A 22,514-nucleotide genomic window follows, 5' to 3' on the forward strand; every position below is an offset into this window, starting at 1 on the left:
TGGGGCTCCTCAGACTGGGGGAGCAGTGTATTCCAGAAGCAGCCAGGAAGCATTGGAAACACAAGCTGCATTTTGTCTATACGTCACTTTTTTCACACTTTCCTACTCTGTGTGGCTTGGTCTACACATGCATCGGACTTTAGCTTTCTGTCTGCGATGGAAACATGCTAAGATGCAGGTAACAGAATGTGTTGCTATTAGACTGTGTACACATTGCCATTTGCTCTGACTCCAATTCGCTTCCACAACTGGCGTTCGAAGCCATGTTCACTTGATATTTACCTACAATCCATATCTAGCCTGCATTTTCTTGAAAACGACTGCTTTTTAATGCATTTTCTCTGTAACCAGTTTCCATCTGATTTGAAAATGGAAACTGCACTTAAGCTGAGATGTGTACATTTGAAACAGCCATCGCTTGTGCCCAGATGACAGCTTCATGAATAGGAGTTATGGGGGGTTGCAAGCCTGGGGAAATCAAACATATACAGTAGTACCTCCGTTTATGAACGTAATCCGTTCCAGTAGTCCATTCTTAAACCGAAACCGTTCTTAAACCGAGGCAAGCTTTCCCTAATGAGGCCTCCCACCGCCAATGCCCTTCCACCGTTCAGATTCTATTCTTAGACCGAGGTAAAGTTCTCAAACCAGGACACTATTTCCGGTTTTGCAGTTTGTAAACCAAATCATTCTTAAACCGGACTGTTCTTAAACCGAGGTACCACTGTACTGTACATTGAGTAAATACATCCCCACTCCCTCCCTAGTGTGTACAGCAACATGTACATGTGACTTGAAACACAGCACACAGAGATGGGAGAGATAGCACTTGCTGTGTTTTAAGCCGCTAATGTGTACACAGCCAAAGCAATCCTTAGATGTGCATGTTTGCCCTCCAGCATCTTAAATAAATGTGACAGATAAAGGTGCATACAATACCTTTCAGAACCATGGTCCACAGAGTTCATGTCATCAGGAGAAATTCTGAACTCACTGATTCGGATTCTCTCTTCATACTGCACTTCAATTGAATAGTAGACATACACTTTACCATTAAATTTGAATTTAGGATGGAAGACTATACCTAGAAAACCTCTCTCATCTCCTTCCCAAGGTGAGGTCAGTACAGCTTCACTGATGTTCAGAAATGGTTTTTCAAGCCGTGACCGATCTGGGAGGTAGGTCCAGACTAAGCCAACTTGCTCAGCAATGAAGAACCTGTGCGTTCCGTCGTTTGCATGCACCATGGCCACTGGATTCCTAAGCCCGTTGGCGACCTCAGCTAGGCACAGCTGTAGACATCCTTCTGGATCAGCAACCACTAGCCCAAGGTTTTGATTGAGATTGCTATTGACCAAGAGGTGGGGGAAGCAGTAGTCGGTGTCGTCGAGGGACAAATAACGACAGAACTTTGCCATGTTGCCTTCCAGGGACAGCAACTCTTCATCCGGGGTAATGTAACGGAACATGGCCCTGCAGGTTTGCCACACTTGTACGCAGTAATCTTTGCATAGTCCTGGCACAGTTCTCTCTGGAGTGGAAGGGTCTTCAGCATCATATAGGTGAGCAGCATAGGGGGAGCATTCCTGCAAGTAAAGGGGGAAGCCTGTGTCAGTTGTTTCCATTCATTGTATCATTAGCCCAAACAGGAGACTCTGCTTTGGTTCACTAAAGGCCAAACTAGATGTGATATTAAATGCTTGAATGCATTAACACAGGTTTTCCCAAACTTGTGTCGCCAGTTGTTTTGGGACTGCAACTCCCATCATCCCTAGCTAGCAGGACCAGTGGTCAGGGATGATGGGAACTATAGTCCAAAAACAGCTGGAGACCAAAGTTTGGGGAAACCCAACCTTAATATGTCTAGAGTCCCCACCCCCACAACTAACAGCCATGCAGGGAAGCAATCAAGACCATAGGGAAGTGGGAACTAACCATCCCCCCCCACACACACACACTCCCAGTGTGATCCCAAAGGAAATTGCTCCCCACTGCAAGCTGCTATTGATGCTTGGGGGGGGAGGGACTGTGATTGGCATCAATTTAAAGCTTCTCTCCTGAAGCTATTGGGGATGTTTTCTGGAAACAATACTAGGTTAGATGGTTCAAAATGGTACATGACAGCTTCCTATGTCAAGATTAGCTCTGTGCTTTGGATGTTTGGAGACCAGTTTATTCATAGAATCATAGAATCATAGAGTTGGAAGAGACCACAAGGGCCATCCAGTCCAACCCCCTGCCAAGCAGGAAACACCATCAAAGCATTCCTGACAGATGGTTGTCAAGCCTCTGCTTAAAGACCTCCAAAGAAGGAGACTCTACCACACTCCTTGGCAGCAAATTCCAATATCGAACAGCTCTTACTGTCAGGAAGTTCTTCCTAATGTTTAGGTGAAATCTTCTTTCTTGTAGTTTGAATCCATTGCTCCATGTCCGCTTCTCTGGAGCAGCAGAAAACAACCTTTCTGCTGCTCCAGAGAAGCGGACACGGAGCAATGGATTCAAACTACAAGAATTGATCACAAGCAAAGCAATTATTTAAATATTGTTAAGATCCCAAAGCTCAAGATAGTTTAAATGTTCTAAAGCTGCAGCTACGTTGATTTTATAACATTTTAGAATGTTGAACAACAACAACAACAACAACAACAACGTCTTACTAGTGCGCTGCAACTTCAGGAAGAGAATGGCTTGTTGCACATCAACTCATATTTCTGCATGCAAAAGCAAAGAGGATGTGGGCATTAAGCTACTTTTATTTTTCTGCAACTACAGCTGAAACTTGGGAGTTTAGCACATGGCAAAATGTGCGAATGTTAGTCATCTGTCTAGCCACAAAGAGACAAACAGAAGGCATTTGGAGAGAAACTGACTCAATGATTTCTTTACCATACACCAAGATTCAGTGGGGTATCTCCATGCCATGTGGGGATAATCTAGTATTTTCTTGCAATTGGTTTCAGGACAGAGCTGGTCTGGGTTTTAAGGCAACAGCTGTATTGATTTCACTTTCTCCTATGAGCAAAAACCTAATATAGCATGTCCTTAAATCTCTTATTCAGTTGCAATTCAGCCAGCAACTCCAAACTGCCTGAGCTTGGGAGTTTGATAATTGCCAGTTCCCACAAGATCTCCTTACAGCCAGAGGAAAACTCTCACCTCTGGAACCCAAGAATGTGCATAACTTATTGTCCAAACTTATTCAGATGCAATGGTAGGTCTGCACAGGAACCTCGTTGTTTTTGCTTTAAGACAGGACTATAAGATACAAGCAGAAAAAGAAGATGCAGAACAACCTTAAGAGGATCCAGAGTCCCCACTGCAACTTAGATCTTATGCCAGGGATAATGTGGTATACATTTGGGGGGCGAGCAGAGGGTCAGTATGTTTTAGAGGATGTGTGGAACACAAACAACAAATCCTCAAAAGAAAAAGGACCTACAGACATATGTTTCAAGAAGACAGCTTTAAAAAAAAAAACAAGGCATTACCATGCCAAGCAGAACCAAGGTGAGAGGCACTGCATATGTCCTATTACTTTCAAAACCAGCATTCTTAGCTGGGCTGATGTATCTGCTGCAAGTACACACCACACTGCCCTTGTTCACACATAACACTAAGCCAAACCATGGCTTAGCATAAATGAGCAAATGTGTAGACTCCTGAGAGGAGACAATGCCCACTTCATTCCTCCCTGGTGGTTTTCCACTCGTGGTTTAGCTGTCCTAGACAAACTATAAACTGTAAGTTAGTCAGTGGTTACAACTTATGGTTCGTCTGTACTAAACCATAGTTTGGATTAGTGTTGTGTGCAAAGCAGGACACATACACAGAGAGATGGGCGGGGTATAAAAATATGATTATGATTATGATTATTTATTACACATAGCACATTCCTCACTATGTAAAGCAGAAATTCCGCAATTTGTATGCAGCATGCAAATTTACATCTGTCTGCCTATTTTCAGTCATTTATTCTGTTTTCATTACACTTGAGAAGCAGTAAGAAGCTGTTCTGAAATATTGACTTCTGAAATACTGATTTCTGAATACAAAAAGCCCTACTGAGCTTTCACTGGATATCTCAAACATCAGTTAAAGCCTATTCTAACAGGCAACAGAATTTAAAAGTTTTTTTAAAAGAAGGCGGCAAATGCTGAAATTTGTACACAATATTAATTCACATGCTTTTTTTCTTTTTTTCCCCTTTTTGCCTTAGTGAAGTAATTGCTTTACACAAGTATTCACAATTGCAAAGCCATCATCTGAATATTGAACCCTAAAGTAAAAAAAAAACGCATGCAGTGCTTGCTATGGAACATCTTTCCTTACAATCAACCAATTGAAGAATTGCATCTGGTTTGCTGACTTTAATTTGGTGCTCTTAGTCATATTGTTGGCTGAATTCCACGTGCAGCTGGGCCAGCTGAGGACAAGATGTAAAATTCCCTTACATAAAAAAGTAGTTTAAAAAAAAACCCCACTCATAGAACTAACAGGGTTTGATTCACTTAAATATATTAAGAGCCCCGCTGCCTGGATCGACATGGGTCAAGAGACCCCACACTGTGATTAGGATTAGGAAATGTGATTCACTGTGATGTAAAAAGTTCGCCTCATTGGCTAAAATGTTCTGTGCATTTAAGCAGCTGTGATCTGTCTCAGGTTTTATTTTCCCTTAAGAAATTAACCGAACCAGCTGGATTCAAGGAACTGCTTGCTCTTCTTGTAGTGTGATTTGTTTATCTATGATATCAGCTTGGCAGCTCCAGCAAAACTTCTTAGAAAACTGCTGTAATTTCCTTTTATATGAGTACTATTACTATCAGTTCCCATCTGCAAACTATAGTACTACAGAAAAGCCAAACAATAATCTCCGTCTTCTTTGCTAATAGTTTAACCATATTGGTACATAAAGCATGCAGGGAAAGTTGCATTTTGTTGAGCACAAAGGAATCCTGCAACAAAATGTTTTGGCATGCAGTGATTTCCCCACCCCACACCCCCAATATAAAATTCTGGCTGCTTTTGGAATATAAAACATTTGGGTCCAATATGAAGTTGCAGTACTTCCCTTTACATAATTCATTAAATTGGGGAAAACGGATCTATTGGGATTTGTAACCAAAATATGTCATACATAGCTGTCAACTTTTCCCTTTTTATAATGAAAATTCCCTCATTCTGAATAGGATTCCTCACAAGAAAAGGGAAAAGTTGACAGCTATGGATCTATCACTTTGATCCCAGGTGGGGCTGGGAAGGTTCTCTGCCTGCTGCAAAGTCAGCAAAAACAATGCTGAGTTTAAACACAATGCTGCATAAGATGTAACTCAACATGGAGATCTCGGTGTAAAGCAGCCTCCCATGTTCCTCTCTCATATATATTTGTTTTCAAAATTTGTGACAGTAAGAGCTGTTCAGCAATGGACTTCCTCAGAAGGTGCTGGACTTTCCTTTATAGAGGTGTTTAAGCAGAGGATGCAGGTGGTGCTGTGGTCTAAACCACTGAGCCTAGGGCTTGCCGATCAGAAGGTCGGTAGTTTGAATCCCCATGATGGGGTGAGCTCTCGTTGTTCGGTCCCAGCTCCTGCCAATCTAGCAGTTCGAAAGCATGTCAAAGTGCAAGTAGATAAATAGGTACCGCTCCAGTGGGAAGGTAAACGGCATTTCCATGTGCTGCTCTGGTGCACCAGAAGCGGCTTAGTGATGCTGGCCACATGACCCGGAAGCTGTACGCCGGCTCCCTCGGCCAGTAATGCGAGGTGAGCGCCGCAACCACAGAGCTGTCCGCAACTGGACCTAATGGTCAGGGGTACCTTTACCTTTAAGCAGAGGTTGGATGGCTATCTGTCATGGGTGGTTTAGTTGACATTCCTGCACTGCAGGGGGTTGGACAATTTGACCCTCGTGGTCCCTACCAGCTCTGTTATTCTACTTAAGTAAACTCGACCGCTAGCGACAATCATTCTCCACCACTTGACCTTTAGAAAAGAAGAGCGTTAGGGAGTGGGTAAATGAAGCTGAGTCATCTGAAATACACAGCTCCACACACAATTTTCTCTGAATCATCCCATCTTTGCAGAACAATGGACCTCATTTCAGCACGCTGGCACATAAATACATGTTCTCCATTCTGGCACTTATTCCTTAAATCAAAGCCTTTTCTGTGTGTGTCATAAATAAGCTTTCATCAAGCAGACCCTTCTGTGTTTCTTGCCATCCCTTGCCACTATTCAACAATGCCTTGATTGCTTCCCAAGGCTGCAATCCTGCACTCGAGATTAACTGAGCTGAAGAGTCGTGCACATGAATAAGAAATCAATCCATCAGAAAGTGTTCTTCCATAAGTCTCAATGAATGGATGGGAACAGAACAAGAGCATTGTAGGACTTTTTATTTAGCCAGTGTAGGAAGAACTCACTGTGCTCAGGACTGCAGCCCAAGAAAGGATTCATGGCCATCAATGCTTTATGTAACTAATGAAATCTTTACTCTGGGTGATAGTCAACATTAGTCACATTTAAAGTAGACCCATTTATTTCGGTAGAACTACTTTGAATATGACTCTTAGATATTACCCTCTCACTTGGGAATTAAGGGTGTCTGGAGGTGGGTGTTGGTTTCTGTAAGGATAAGATAAGGATGTATCTGATTTTGCCCTGGACCAGTTGAAAGCATCAAGGAAAAATAACCAGTAAGCAGTAACAAATGTTAACATTGTTTTCCGTGGATAAGGGTATTTTTCCTTAATGTGCAAGCTTTTTTAAGAAAAGGTTGATTCACACATGCGTGTACACAACTCCCTCCCAACTGAGATCAGAAAGGCACCCTTCCTTGCTGAACTTCAGGAGCATGACTAAGACTTTCTTGTTCCAGCAAGCATTTTAAGGTAGCGTTCAATTTTATTATAAACCTTTATTTGTTTTATTGTCCAGTTTTCTGTGGATTGTTCTTACGTACACTGCTTAGAAACACAAACAATTAAGAGGCATATAAATGTCTCAAATAAATAAAATTAAACTCAAAGCTGAATTTACCAACAGTCTCCACTGAAAAAGCAACATGGGTGAAATGATGTGAACTATAGCTGTGGCATTCACACATGCAGGTCACCAATTTAGGTGACGGACATGGACATGTGAACCAGATATTTACTGCATTAACCATGACATCCAGTGCATTCCACTGAGTTCATTGGGACTTGCTCCATTGGGAGGTTGTGGACTCTCCTTCCTTGGAGGTTTTTAAGCAGAGGTTGGCTGGTCATCTGTCATGGATGCTTTAGCTGGATTCCTGCATTGCAGCAGGGTTGGGCTAGATGATCCTCAGGGTATCTTCCAACTCTATGATTCTATTCTCTAGTAAAGCAAGATAAGCTTGCAACCCTTTAACTCCCTTTAGGAGGTTGGTTTCCCCCATCTTTCCAGGAACATAAAATATCACAGGGGCAAAAAAGATAGGGCTTTGACAGTCTATTTGAGGGCTACTGCCAGCAGTGCAGATAGACAGTTTCTTTCGGCTATTGCAGATGGAATAGATAGGGCAATGCGATCAACATTTCATTCTATTCCCGGAAGAGAAACAATGTCATATAATAAACCACAACTAAATATAAGAAGAGCTGGAATTTGGAGTATTCACATTCATACACAGAGACACTTGTCAAAATAATGTGACTAATGAATACATTTTGAGGAAAATTACCATCTGTGTGTCTGAGAAGCAGGGCCTAAATCAGTCTAATGGATTCCTGTAAATTATTCATCTACTATAGCATAAAAACATAAGCATGACGAATGGCTGAAAGTGGAGTGTGTGGGACTTCAGAGCTGTGGGCGATGCAGTTTTTTGACATACAAGATAAGGAACAAAACAATGGCCATAACCTATGACCTTTATCTCCAGAGCTAAACACCACAAAAACACACTGCAAATTTGCCACAAGCCCTCCATCAGCAATGCTCTGCAAGAACTTGACAACTCTTGCACCTATGGTATTCCACGCTAGTCCAACTCAAGAGTAGACCCACTAAAGGTAATGCACTTGGCTATCTTAGGTTCATTACATTCAAGGAGTCTATGCTGAGTAGGATTTAACTGAACACAACCCTTGGCATTTACAACAGATGCTTCTTTTTAGTCTCCATTTATCCCAAATACAGTCATACCTTGGTTGACGAATGCCTTGGCAGTCTAACGTTTTGGCTCCCAAACACCGCAAACCCAGAAGTGAGTGTTCTGGTTTGTGAATGTTGTTTGGAACCCGAATGTCAGATGCAGCTTCTGTGGCTTTTATTTGCATGCAGAAAGCTCCTGCAGCCAATCAGAAGCCGTGTCTTGGTTTTCGAACGTTTTCAGAAGTCGAAGGGACTTCTGGAATGGATTCCTTTCAACAACCAAGGTACACCTATCTAAAGGTGTTTCCAGACCACCTATTTATTAAGCACTCATCCTGATTTGTTTGCAAGGAGGTTAATCGATATTTAGTGAGCATGCATACTTATTTGTTGGTGGAAAGGTTAAATATTGCATCAAGTAAAGGTTATCTCACACTTTACGGTGCATTTTCCCATCACTTTCCTTATCTCAAACAGTTCAAACTTTTAGGGAAGTGAATTTGTTGGGCAAGACCTCCCAAACAACTGCAAATTGCACAGCCTGAATTTGCCAGTGTTATACCGCTTAAAACTAGTGACAGTCTGGAAATGCCCTAAGTCATACAACTTTCACGGCCAGTGCAGACAACATGTTAGCTTTCACTAAATGATGAGGGAGAGATCCAGTGCCCAACACAGAATCATATGCCAACATGCCTGTGTCTTCTTTGGAGCAAATTCCTCCTGTTTCATTGCAGAATAATAAAATATGATGTAAGACCTTGTGAATTAATATAAACATTTAACAATGTCTTCTGAATCATTTGTTCCTGCCTAGGATAAACTAACAGTTCAATTAGCTCAGTTTGTTAGAGCATGGTGCTGATAACACCAAGGTTGCAAGTTTGATGGGATAGCTGCACATTCCTGCATTCTAGGGGGTTGGTTTAGATGATTCTCAGGGTCCCTTCCATCTCTACAATACTATGATTCTAAATAGCCTTTAGGTCCCTTTCCAATATGCAGCTCTGTGACTCAATAGGACAATACCAGTTGACATGTTGCAGGTATGAAATGAAATAGAAGTTAACACACTGGAAGTCCACTCGTGGCATTTTGCCAAAAGATGCATAGAATGAAAATATACAAGGCACTGGTATTCTCTCCTCTTTTTGGCATAGTACAGGTTCTACTATGGCAAGGGTACAGGAATAGATTCAGAAAAGTATGGAAAATCAAGCAAATCTCTGCAATGCCTGTCATGTGTTGGGGCTTTCAGGTGTTTCATTGTGTGTGTCGCGCTCCATGTTGTTGTTTTTATCCATAACCGGGTTGTTCTTGGCTAAGAGGGGAGGGATGTTGTGTACTGAACTGCAGGCACAGCACAGTAACAGAGCAGCCAGGAAATAGTTAAGGGAGGTAGTGATTGCTTTTAATTAGCTTCACCTGGGTTGGCTATGCTAGCCCAAGTGCCTATACTGTATATAGCAGCTGGGTTTGGGTTTGTGTGTGTCTTTTTACTTGCTTGCTGCCATGAATAAATATGTTAATATTCTATCACTGGCTGGACTCACTATATAACAGTTACCATCCTCCGGAACAGGGACTGAGCACAGAATGGACAAAGCAAGCAAAGAGAATCGCTTGGCAAAGCATATCCTGTACAAATGAGAATTATACAGCCCGTTCATTGAGACCTGTCCAACGCACCTGGTGCTGGAGGAAAGCTCATGGCTTAAGAACACACAGAGTCCTGATATTAATCTATGTTACCAGCATGTGTTTGGTCCAGCAAGTTTTGCAAGCAAGACAAGGAGGCTGCATGCTATTACGAAGAGCAAAGAGCTTCTTACTTTTGCCCAGCAGATTCTGAAAGTAGGGCTAACGCACAGGGGGAAAAAACCCTCTCAAATCATTCACTTTGTTGGCAAAGGTGCATGGACAGAGTGGGATATGATGTCTAACAGTAGGGAAACAGCATCATTCATCTGTGTCCAACCAAGCTGGTGAATATGGAACCAGACAGAATGCAGGTATCACTTGGGTAGCCTACTTTTGCAAAACCCTGTAAAGAGGATCACAGCTGGCTGCAATGAAGATAACTTCGACATTCGCCTCTAGGGTGAAAGCAGAGTGTAGGTTATACTTCATAAAGATGAGCTGGGTGCAAACACATGTGGGACAGTGGAGCATCTATCCCATCTACCTAAATATGCAGACTGTTGAAGGATGGACCTATCTGTTTATGGGGAAGGGTTTCTAAGGGAAGTGCCATTTCACAAGGCAGAACAGCCCTTCAGTGGATTGGCAGTGGATGAAAGGATTATAGGAAGCTGCCTTGTCCATCAACTCCAGGGATGGGGAACCAGTGACCCTGCAGACATAGATAGACTGCAACTGCCATCAACCCCATCCAGCATGGCCTATGGTAAGGGATGATGGGAAATGTAGTCCAAATACAGCTGGAGACCCAAGTTTGAGAAACCCTGATGGAAGACTCCAGCTGCATCTTAGGCTGCAGTCTTTCTAGTCATGTGATACCTGGACTTGTGGATTAAACCTGGCTGGGTGGGACATTCTGCTTTATCCCTTTTTCTGCAGCAGCTGAGTGAAGGCTGCCAACAAGACAGGGCAGTGCTGTCCATTTATTTATCCCAGCTTGGCTGCTCTAGGTGAAAACTTGGCACATTATTCCTTGCGTTTATATCCCAGCTGCCCTGCAAGGAGTACACCTGCTCCATTTTATCCTCACAACACCCCTGTGTGGTAGGTCAGGCTGAGAGGGAGCGATTGGCCCGAAGTCACCCAATACGCTTCAGGGCTGAGTGGGGATTTGAACCCAGGTCCCACACTCTAACTAGGCCCCTCTCACTAGGATTTGGGGGGGTGCGGGTGGGAGGAAAGGGGCGGGCCGTTGTGGCCCCACCAGGCTCACCTGGCACAAGAGGTTCTGCAGGTGGCTGGCGCAGGCGGCGTAGGCGGCCTGGTCGAAGTTCTCGGCCACTCGGTAATAGCGCTCCAGCAGGGCGGCGTCGCGCTCGGCGTCGCAGCAGCCGAAGTCCGAGTACTGCACGCAGAAGTGGAGCGGGCGCGGCGGCTTGAAGGGCGGCTTGAAGTCCAGGCACTGCGGGTGGCCCCACAGCAGCCCCGGCAGCGCGTGGAGGAGCAGCGCGAGGAGGAGTGGCCACGGGCGGCGGCGCCCAGGAGGAGCCCGCGCCATGCTTCCCTTCCTCTGCGCTGCTGCTGCTGCGCTCAGGACAGGCGCGGGCTCCTGGCGGCGAGGAAGCGACGGCTGCAGCAGCAGCTCCGGGGCTCGCGCCCGGCCATGGCCCTCGGCGGGCGGGCGGGCGGCCGCCTCCTGGCAGCCCTCACGCGGGCTCTCTCGCAGCCGTACGCTGCGAGGGTCTGGCGAAACGCGCGCGTCGCGGTGCGCCTTGGCGCTTCGGCAGCTCCCGCCGCCGTGCCCTGAGGGCCCCGTTCGCCGAAGGGGAGCCGGGGAAGGCGAGAGGCAGCCGCCGCCTCCTCGGGTTGGGTAGGGAAGGCAGAGGACGCTGCCCTGCTGCGCCCTGAGCGCGCTCGGAGGAGGACTCGGACGCAGCGCCGAGGGCAGAGGGGGCAAAGGGGACTTGCTCGCCCTGCGCTCGCTCTCCTCAGCCGCCCCCTTGCTTACAGAAGCGCCTCAGACCCAAAAAGAAAAAGCTGAGAAGGAGGGCGGAGGCGCCGCCTTCTCCTCGCTCGGGGCGGGTAAATAGTCGCTGGAGCTGCGCCCGCCGACCTCGCGGAGCGCCAAGGAGAAGGAGACACGTGCCTGGAGGAGCGAGCGGCGCGGAAGAGACCAAGGCCGGCCGCAGCCTGGGAACTAGTAGGCACCAGGCTTGGAATCAAGGGCAACAAGCCAAGCGTCCTCCCATCCCCAATGTATTTTTCCCCCTTTAAGAACTCTAAATATATACAGTATATTAGACATGGCAACAGGGACAGACTGGGGTAATAGGGCGTCAAAATAGGGCGCCCTTTCTCCCAAATAGTTCTGATTTTCACAATAACTGCTCTTGGTACAATTAAAAAAAAATTCTTCTCAGTAGGTACCTGTATAAATATAAGTCCTCGTGGTCTTGTTATTATTTTGCGTCGCCTTGGCTCCAGGCCCCTGTGCGGAGGAACCATCCGCTCCACCTTAAAACCAGCACGGATACCAAATTATACGCTGTTCCTGCTCTCACCAGAAACCGTGATGGTCAGCAACTTGCACATATTCAAGATGATGAGGCTATCCTACCAGCCACAAGGTCTATGCTCTGTCTCCACTGTCTGAGGCGGTAGGTTTCTAAATTCCAAGGAGTGAATTGTTGTTGTTGGTGGTGGTGATGGTGTTATTTTATTGAATTTGTTAGTCGCCTTATCTTGCCCAGGGGAATCCAGAGCAATTTACAAACAGACCAAAACAACAACAACAACAACAACCAAACCCCACAGATACATGAAGAGGGCTCTTGAACTCGGGTCCTGCTTGCAGACTTCCCATGGGCATCTACTTGGCTACTGTGAGAACAGGATGCTGTTAATATATGGGCCACTGGCATGATCCAGCAGGGCAATTCATAGGTGCTTATTACATACCATATTCATAGAATCATAGAATTGTAGAGTTGGAAGGGACTCCCAAGGGTCAATGCAGGAATCTCAGCTAAAGCACCCATGACAGATTCCCATCCATCCTCTGTTTAAATATGCTGTAGTATAGCACATTACCGGTATATTATACTATGCTGAAAACCTTTCTGTTCTGCCAGGCATATGCAGGCCATTTGTAAAAATCCACAATGGTTGGGCAATTTGAATTTAATTTAATTCTAATATGTTTTTATTGTACAGTTTAATGGGTGGTTGTTACGAAGCACTGCGATATTGTTTATGAGCAATGGTATAGAAATGATTTAAATAAATAAATAAATCATAGCATATAATAAATCCCAACCTGAACTTCAGTTGGCCATCTTTCTGTCATTTTTTTTTTCAAATTCTGATGTTTCCCCTCTGCACATCCCTAAACAAATCAGTGCAGGGATCATTCATGGAATGTGGGAAGGGCTAATAATGCCTAAGCAAGCAGATTATTTCTCTACCAAGGGCGAGTTGAAGACACATGCGTGTTCTTGACAAGCCACTCAGGAAATCTAATGCAAACTAAAATTTTCTGCAGCCAGTTCTCTGATGAACTCTGAAATTCTGGAGTTTCTGCTGTAATTTCTACAGCTTTGACCTTTTCCCATGTGTCCCCCCCCCCCTCTTAAATGACGCAAGTACCTGCTTAAGTTGCTGCTGTTGGAGGAGGGCCTTCAGAAAAAAGACTCCTCTGTTTCTGGTTGGCATCCGTTTGTCTCGGGAGACAATGGAAGAAGTGGATTTTGGGGAGTGCGACCAGATCAGTTGCACTGGGCGCAGAGCCTCAGGGGCACCACAACTACAATTCAGCATGGAGTGCGAGAGGCGAAGGGCACCGGATTTTGGCGTTGCACACAGCACTCTTGAAATTTGAGACCCTACTGAGTGCACCTTTGGGAACTACTTTTCGTTTACAATGTTCTGCTTGTGCGTGGTGGGACAGTGTTAGGGCAGCTGTCAAAAGCATTGGACGGCAGGTTGCGCCAGGTCCAACTCCTTCCTTTATTGAATCTGTGCTGCAACCGCACTTCTTGTGCTAGTTGGGGCTGATGGGGGTTTTTAGTCCAAAACTTCTAGAGGGCATGACGTTGGTGAAGGTTTTGACTTTTAAAGCCCTATGCGGCCTTAGGACCCTTGTACCTATGGGACCGCCTCTCCTGGTATGCCCCACGGAGGACCTTAAGGTCCACAAATACTAACACTTTGGAGGTCCTGAGCCGCAAGGTGGTTAGATTAGCCTCAACTAGGGCCCAGGGCCTCTTCAGTGCTGTCACCGACTTGGTGGAACGCTCTGTCACAAGAGACCAGGGCCCTGCGGGATTTGACATCTTTCCACAGGGCCTGCAAGACAGAGCTGTTCCGCCTGGCCTTTGGTTTGCACTCAGTCTGACCCTTATGTTTCCCTACCTTATGGTTTTGATTTATGGGCTACTACTAAAATGAGGCTGCATTTTAAATTGTATTTTAACTTATATTTCAACCTGTATTTTAATTAACTGTTATTTCTTTTTCTTTTACGTTTACTTGTAATTTTATTGGTGTTAGCCGCCCTGAGCCCAGTTCTGGCCAGGGAGGGCAGGGTATAAATTATTATTATTATTATTATTATTATTATTATTATTATTATTATTATTATAGCCTTTTGGTTTCTCTGTTTCCCCTGCCAGTTGTAAATCTAGTGTGGCTTCTGTATACTTTTTTTTTTTACAAGAAAACTTAAATAATTTATAGAATTATATGTCTATCATCTCTAATTTTTATGTTTCTAGGAGTCTTGACATTAAGAACCACAGTGGCATGGAACAAAGCGTGTTCCAACAGGCATTTCCATTGCAGCCCCCCCCTTTTTTTAAGACAAGGATCCTCAGGCAGCATTCTTAGCTATTTTTCAGTCATTGCAAAATGTAAAATGTGGCTAATAAAAACAAGCCAAAACCTGCACAAAGCCACCCCTAAAGTATGTAACCATAGATGGAAAGTGCCGTAACTGGAATTGCACTTATGGCTCAATTAAAAACACAGCGGCCTTTGAAAAAATTGGATTCGGCGCATGCTTTTTGGTTTGACAACAGTTCTCCAAAAAAAGGTGTAAGACGTTATTGTAGCCAGCAAATACCCGAGTCCACAAACCTGTTAAGACAAAGTATTTGGAAAAGCTGATTCAGTCCTGTTGGAAGAAGGTGAGACTAAATGGGCTTAAACCAAGATTATCCCAGTTGCTCATGGATTTAGTAAAGTTGTTTTGCAAGTGGGAAAGCTGTTCACTGTATAAAAATGAGCCACTCTTCTGCTTTCTCCATTTTCTTGGAGTACTTCAAAATGAGCCTAAGAGGGCCATTTCTCACCTTATTTATTTAAAAGCATTTATAAATTCTTAAATGTTTTTAAAATCTCTTGAGTGGTTATATAATACTGAGACAAAGAGTATCATGGGGGGGGGGAAATCAACATAAAACCAATGTGACAGTAATATATTTGTACGCATATGAAAACAAATAAAACAGGAATTCAGGAGATTCAAGCACTATCTTATGGGCTGGGGAAAGCCTGGGCAAAAAAAAGAGAAGTCTTCACAAGATGTCTGAAGCAACTGAAGATTACTGCTTCACGTATGGTGGAAAGAAGAGTGTTCCTCAGTACAGTACAGGGGCAATAGCAGAAAATGTCCATTTTCAGGTCACTGGCCTATGACATTCTGTGTGGTTCAGTGCAGAAGGTTGAATTTCCCCCTGATGATCTAAGTGTTCATACAGATCTATATACAGTGGTACCTCGGGTTAAGAACTTAATTCATTCCATAGGTCCGTTCTTAACCTGAAACTGTTCTTAACCTGAGGTACCACTTTAGCTAATGGGGCCTCCTGCCACTGTGTCACCGCCACACGATTTCTGTTCTCATCCTGAAGCAAAGTTCTTAACCCAAGGTACTATTTCTGGGTTAGCAGAGTCTGTAACCTGAAGTGTCTGTAACCTGAAGTGTCTGTAACCCAAAGGTACCACTGTACAAGAATATTTGTGCTTTCCTGTAGCTCCATCCTATGCTGCGCTAGGAGTGAATCCCCTGTCTTCTGCAGAATTTCAGATAGCTGTAGAAGGATTCCTACTCATAGCACATTACAGGGGAAAGCTCCAACTAATAAGGCATAGGTTTGCTTTATTTTATTTATTTAACAAAATCAGTGCCGCCACACAATAAGACCGATTTCTTACAGCTGTGGAGCGAGTATTATGTGGCAAGCCCACAGACTGAAGCGGTTGAGGCGGGGGTCAGCAACCTGCGGCTCCGGAGCCGCATGCGGCTCTTTTTCACGGCTGCCGCGGCTCCGGGACGGATACGCCTGCCCACTTCTCCAGTTGGCAGCGACCGCCCTCCAGCTGGCTGGCGGCCCGCCCTCCGGAGGCTGAGGGCGCTGCTCAGGGGCGTACCCAGGATACCTGGCCTTGAACAGCGGGGCAGCGGGGCTCGGAGGCGGTGGGGACGCAGTAGAGGTGGCGCAGCTCAGCCGAGGGCTCTGGCGGGGAGCGCGCCTGAGGCGCGCACGCTCCTTCGGGAAGAGATGGAGCTGGGCAAGCGGGAGTGGGAACTTTGAAGACCCCGCCTCTGCCTCCGAAGCAGGCGCCCATGGGAGAGGCCGTCCCCCGAGCCTGCCTGGCGGGACCAACCCTGCCCATGGGAGAGGCCGTCCCCCGAGCCTGCCTGGCGGGACCAACCCTGCCAAGCTCCGGGAGTCTTCCTAGCGTGGGAGGCGGCCTTGGGGCGGACAGGGGAGCTCCGGGGTCGGCGGGTATGTGGGACCCCGCGGCATCCAGAGGCAGCTGGGAGGCGGGACGGGATGGGGGCAGGAAGGGGGCCTTCAGATGCGTCCCTGCACGGGCACTGGAGGCCAGGACTCCTCGGCTGGCCGCGGTTCCTCTCGGAAGGCTGCTGGCTGCTGCGTCGAGGCGACGACGAGGTAGGCAGCTGCGGGCTGGGCCAGGGGCGGCGGGTGGCGGGCGAGGGGGGAAGCCCTCTTTTTAAAAATGGTCGAGGAAGCGGCACCTGTTTCCCTGCCGCTGCCTCCTTCGCTCCTGGTTCCGCTCGCAGCCTCAGACCGCACTCTTGCGGGCGCGCGTCTCTCACCGCCCCGGAGCAAGGCCGGGACATTTTGCAGTTTTTCCTCTGTCCTGAGTGTGTGTTAGGGGAGCCTTGACAAAGCACCTGTTGGCATGGAAGAGAGGAGTCCTAACTTGGATCTGTGTTCATGTGCAAAATCTATCGCCATTGTCATTAAGGGGGCAGGGAACTCCCCTAAAAAGGTTTGAACACTACGAACTACTACAGCCACCTGTATGCAAGTCAGCACAAACATCACAGGCTTCTCTGGTGCAATTCTGTGCTTTATTTAGCAAGAGAGGAGGTTGGAAGAGGTGAACATAGCCTCTGGTCTGGAATATTAAGGGTAAAAGACACTAAGATTATTGTAAAAGCCAGCAGTCTTCAATAAGACATGGGACAAACATTTAACACAAGTGTGCAGTTGAGGACTCATTTTTTAAAAAAAACAACAACAAATCAAATATTTGTATGCTGTTGCAACCCACCTTGGATCAGGCTGTGACCTGGTAGTGGTCCCCAGGGTGGATAAAAATGAATGATTTTTTTAAAAAAAAATAATTGGATTTTTTTTTTTTTTTAAATCGGATTTTTTTAAATTTAAATTGGATTTTTAAAAATAAAATGCAGTGTTATATTTGTTTTAAATGTTGCAATGGTTTTGCGGCTCCCAGTTTTTTTTCCCCCTTCGGAAACGGGTCCAAGTGGCTCTTTTGGTCTTAAAGGTTGCAGACCCCTGGGTTGAGGGAACACATGTGGAATAAAGTGATCCTGCAAGGAAACGGATCCCAATTCATTAAATGCTTTATACACACCTTGAACTTACCGTAAGTGGCCTAGTAACAAATCTGCAACCAGTGAAGATCTCTGAGCAGAGGTGTTGCATGGCTCCTGCCAGCCACCATGCACTAACTGCAGCTTCCAGGTCAGGCACAACAAGGGAAGCCCCAGCTAGAGTTCTTTGCGGTAATCCAGTCTTGAAATCACAGTTCATTTATTTTCTTATTTATTTCATTGGCCAGACTCAGAGCAGCTTATTTTTTACCAAGGTGGTGGCCTCATGTGCCTTCAGAGAAGAAGAAGAAGAGTTTGGATTTGATACCCCGCTTTATCAGGAGTCTCAAAGTGGCTAACATTCTCCTTTCCCTTCCTCCCCCACAACAAACACTCTGTGAGGTGAGTGGGGCTGAGAGACTTCAGAGAAGTGTGACTAGCCCAAGGTCACCCAGCAGCTGCATGTGGAGGAGCGGAGACGCGAACCCGGTTCACCAGATTACGAGTCTACCGCTCTTAACCACTACACCACACTGGCTCAGAGTCATATGCAAGGACCACAAATGGAGGGTGTGACTGGGCATCTTGTGACTTCTTAGAATTCTTAGTAAAAGGGACACTTCCTTCTATTTAGAGCAGCCAACCAGGTCAGGGAAGAACAGAATAAGCTTCTTCTGCCTTTTCCAATCTGTCCTCCTCAGCAGCTGTGTCTATTTTCTTCAAGCAGCACTTCCTAATTGGCTCTCAAGCAGCCATTCATCTCAAGCAGACAAAGGAAAGAGCCCACAAGGAACTACTGTTCTAAGGAAACAGACACAGTTGCAGAGGACTCTCCTTCAGAGGAGTTGGAGAGGAGGTGAACTGCAGAAACTCAATGACAGAATCAATCGGAGGTACTGCCAGGCAAGGTACTTTCTCCCTTCCCTAACCACTTGTCCTTGGTGTTGCCTTCCCATTCTTCTGCCTGCCTGCTGTCAATCTTCCTCAACCAGTCATCATTCCACTACTGCCCCTGTGCTTTTTGGTTTGGCATCTGGCCAGATCAGGGGGGCAGGCTATGGGGCAAGGATGCCTTGTAGCACGTAGTATTATTATTGCCCGCCACCATTTGGATTGCCTGAAATTCCTCCAACCTCTGCCAAGCCAATGCTGCCTTTGAGAGTCACAGACCCAACGATGGCTCCAAAACAGTAATAGGGTTGCCCAAGGAGTTGAAAGAGTAATGCTAAGGTTATTCCACACCTGTGTAGATAGCACTACTGTTCCATTTTTTAAAAAATTAGAAGTTAGTTGGGTGGGTTGTTTTTTTTTTGCAGACTAAGGTGGAATCTACAGACATATTAAAAAGTTGTTATAATGCTTATTTCTTAAAAAAAAGTTTTGAAAAATATATTGAATCTGCCAGAGCTCACCATCGCCATCTAGTGTCACCTTTGTATAATGCACTTTACAACACACTTAGAATGTTTTATTTGCAGCTGTATAGCTGAATCCCAAGAATGTCAGAGAAATGAGGGAAGAATGGTTGCATGACTACATTGTGCAGATCGATCCCCCACCCCATTGGAAAGTAGATGTACATCTGAACTGGTATAACCTGTAAAAAGTAACAACCTGTGACTATTCCACAGACAGCTCCTAAAGTCACCCTAGAGAATTCTGAAGGTTACCAGCAGAAACCGTTTTCCTCTGAATACAGATATCGGAATAACGTCAGCAATCTGCAAGAAAAGTACCGCCAGAATCAGCCCTGACATTAAACAGATTGTATCTTTGTCACAGCATCTGTGAGTACACAGGAGCCAAATGGAGTCCTTCACAGATTTTGGAATGCTTCCTTGTAGCTTAGCTGTGCTGAGCAGTTACAAAGAATCCCACTATGAATCATTCATCAGAGTGGATTTGGACTCCCACCCTCCTCCCGCAGAAGATACTTTATTGGACATTCAGAGCTGTTTTCAAAGCAGTGTGTGCATGCATTTGCCAAGAATGTTCCTTTCCTGGATGTTCTGGAAATTGGTTTAAAATTTCTGATGCAGTGACAGCTTAAAGTAAACATCCAACTGCTGGCATAGACTTCTCCATAAGTCTATGTCATCATCACTAAGCTATATTGAATTAAGGTTTTTTTGGTTTTTGGAAACTGTTAGGAAGAAGCTGGCTAAGCATCTTGGCCTTGAGCTTTTATTGATACATATGTCCTGGCAGTAAATAAAGCACAGAACTATCTAGAAACCTCCCTGGTGAAACTTTTATTCAGTGATCATTCATATCACTGTCTTAGAACAATGTCCCTTGGTGGGAATTCCATATGGGTGAAATACGGGAAATCTATAATACTGGACAAACTATGTGTTATGTGCATGGGGAAGGAGGATGAAATGCTTTATGAGACCCATTGCATAACAAGAACTTTTCAGATGTATTCATTGAGCTAACTGGGGAAGAAGTCATTCGCCATACTTAATTTCGCAACTTGGTTGAATTCAATACAGTTCTCCTGACAGCTACATGCAGAACATGAGGGGAGAGCTTTAAAAGGTTTAGAGAGTGAGTTTGGCCCCAGTGGCAGTGGTTTGCATCCGTCTGTCTTAAGAGACAATGGAGTGCGTCTCCGGGAGTGAAGTCAAGCCTGTGCACAAGCCTGGGCTGCGTGTATGGAGGTCCTGGGCTGCCCAGATGACAAGACTCCCCTCTCAGCTTCGCTGATATGGTCCAAAGGAAAGCACAGTAATATGTTTGGCACCAGTTTGGCTGCAGCAATTTCCAAGAGGACTCCACTCTAGATTTGTGTAGGGCTTATTCCTTAGCCCAAGGGTCAGCAAACTATTTCAGCAGGGGGCCGGTCCACTGTCCCTCAGACCTTGTGGACTATATTTTGAAGAAAAAAATGAAAGAATTCCTATGCCCCACAAAAAACCCAGAGATGCTTTTTAAATAAAAGCACACATTCACCAATGGTACCAAGTAGTATGGGAAACAGCCCTACTAGTAAAATTAACCAGCAACCTAAAACTAGCACGGGGACAAACAGAAGAAGACACCTTCACCCCCATATGGTTCCCCTTCATCACACACACAGCCCAAAAAGATAATGACAAAAATCTACTGACAGCATACAAATCAATATGGCTTTGTTGTTGTTCAGTTGTGTCCGACTCTTCGTGACCCCATGGACCAGAGCACGCCAGGCACGCCTATCCTTCACTGCCTCTCGCAGTTTGGCCAAACTCATGTTAGTAGCTTCGAGAACACTGTCCAACCATCTCATCCTCTGTCGTCCCCTTCTCCTTGTGCCCTCCATCTTTCCCAACATCAGGGTCCCACCCACCTCTTTCCCCCTTCTCTCCCTAATGTCTCAACAACCAAAAGTGATCTGTAAAAATGTTACATGGAAAAATACGAGAGACATTGCACACACTTTTGTAAACCAAGAAAATCTTTAATAATATATAAAAAAGCACACATTCTACTCATGTAAAAACATGCTGATTCCCAGACTGTCCGCGGGCCGGACTGAGAAGGCGATTGGGCCAGATCCGGCCCCCGGGCCTTAGTTTGCCTACTCATGCCTTAGTCTTTTCTTCTCCTGAAGCTATCCCACAAGGCAGCAGAGGTTTGGATCAGAGTTTTCCTTCTCCTGGATGGGCTACCTTCCCAGGTTGACAAACCCCATCTGCTCCTCACTTCCATACAGCATGTGCAGAAACCCCCTTCTTGGCCAGTGGACCCACTATTGGTCTCTTCCACTCTATCTGCTGGAGCTTGCCTTCGCATGTCCCTAACTCACTGAGCATTTGAGATCCATTGGCTGACCTACCCTCACCTGTCCAGTCAAAGCCATTTTGAGGTGCGGCCACTGTCGCATGCTGACAGCTTCTAGGAGCCACAGGTGAGAGTTGAGTGCAGGGTGGGGACCAAAAGTGGACAAACCACCCCAGAAGAATCACGACATGCATCCCACCAGAAGTTGTGTAAACTGAGACTGGCATAAGCAGCTAGTGTGCTCTGGGCTTTCTAGATGAATTAAAGAAGATGGTGGGTGTTCATTTGCCACTGGATATTTTGCACTGAGCAGGCAGCTGGACTCGATTTCCAAGATCCCCTCTTAGTTCCTTGATTCAGTGAAGCTTATCTGTCTGATTCTCAGGACTATTTCTTTTTATTTCATAAAATTTATACACTGCTTGACTGCAAAACCTCAAGGCAGTTTACCTTCCCACCGATTTGACAGCCTTTCTGTCTACCACTTCTCTGCATCTCTGCCCCAGCGTCCTTCAGATGATATCCGTTTCCCAAGTGCAACTAAAAGCAGTAGAAGGAAACAGCAATGGACACAGTCCACCGGGAAATTATTCTTCCCAAGCCTGATATGCTGTGCTCTTGCAATGCATTCATCCACATCAATGGGGTTTGCACAGAAGAACATTTGAGCAGGTTATTCCCAGATTAAAGATCTCCAGCATCCTATGGAGGAACAAACCGCTTCCTAACTCAGTGATGGAGCAAACTGCAAGAAATAATGTCATCAAAGGCCTTATCAAGCCTACGAAACCTGATTACACCCATAATTCAGCCAGAGACCTCTTTCACTTTGTGCAGTGATGCCAGCATTTGGACTATATTTCACCTACCTCGCCCTATTTGGGCTTACCTGTTGACTTGATCTACTTATCCTGCTTCACATTTGAACTCCTCCTCAGGGACAAAGATCATAACGTTAGTCACACACAAAAGTGGATGAAAGTGGGGCCCTCTATAAATGACCACTGTGTCTCCATGGCTCTTTGATCTTTCTGTGGAAAGGCCTAGCTGTCTCTCCTTGTTTTCCAGCGCTCGGTGATTTAAGAGTTGCCTTTGAGCTCTTTGACATTATTCTTGTG

At 45.5% G+C, this 22,514-nt stretch overlaps 1 protein-coding gene across 1 annotated transcript in view; it reads right to left on the reverse strand.

Moving 5' to 3' along the window:
• The window catches only part of HHIPL1 (HHIP like 1), a 29,893-nt gene extending 18,559 nt beyond the window's left edge, over positions 1–11,334 (reverse strand). The window contains exons 1-2 of the mRNA XM_033140091.1: positions 11,035–11,334; positions 940–1,586 (exon numbers count right to left, since the gene is read on the reverse strand). Of these exons, the coding sequence (XP_032995982.1) occupies positions 940–1,586; positions 11,035–11,319 (932 nt within the window). The 5' untranslated portion in view covers positions 11,320–11,334. The remainder of the gene's footprint in view (positions 1–939; positions 1,587–11,034) is intronic.
• Between the last annotated feature and the right edge of the window lie 11,180 nt (positions 11,335–22,514).

This window comes from Lacerta agilis, chromosome 1 (genome assembly GCF_009819535.1).
Source record: "Lacerta agilis isolate rLacAgi1 chromosome 1, rLacAgi1.pri, whole genome shotgun sequence".
Lineage (NCBI taxonomy): Eukaryota > Metazoa > Chordata > Lepidosauria > Squamata > Lacertidae > Lacerta > Lacerta agilis.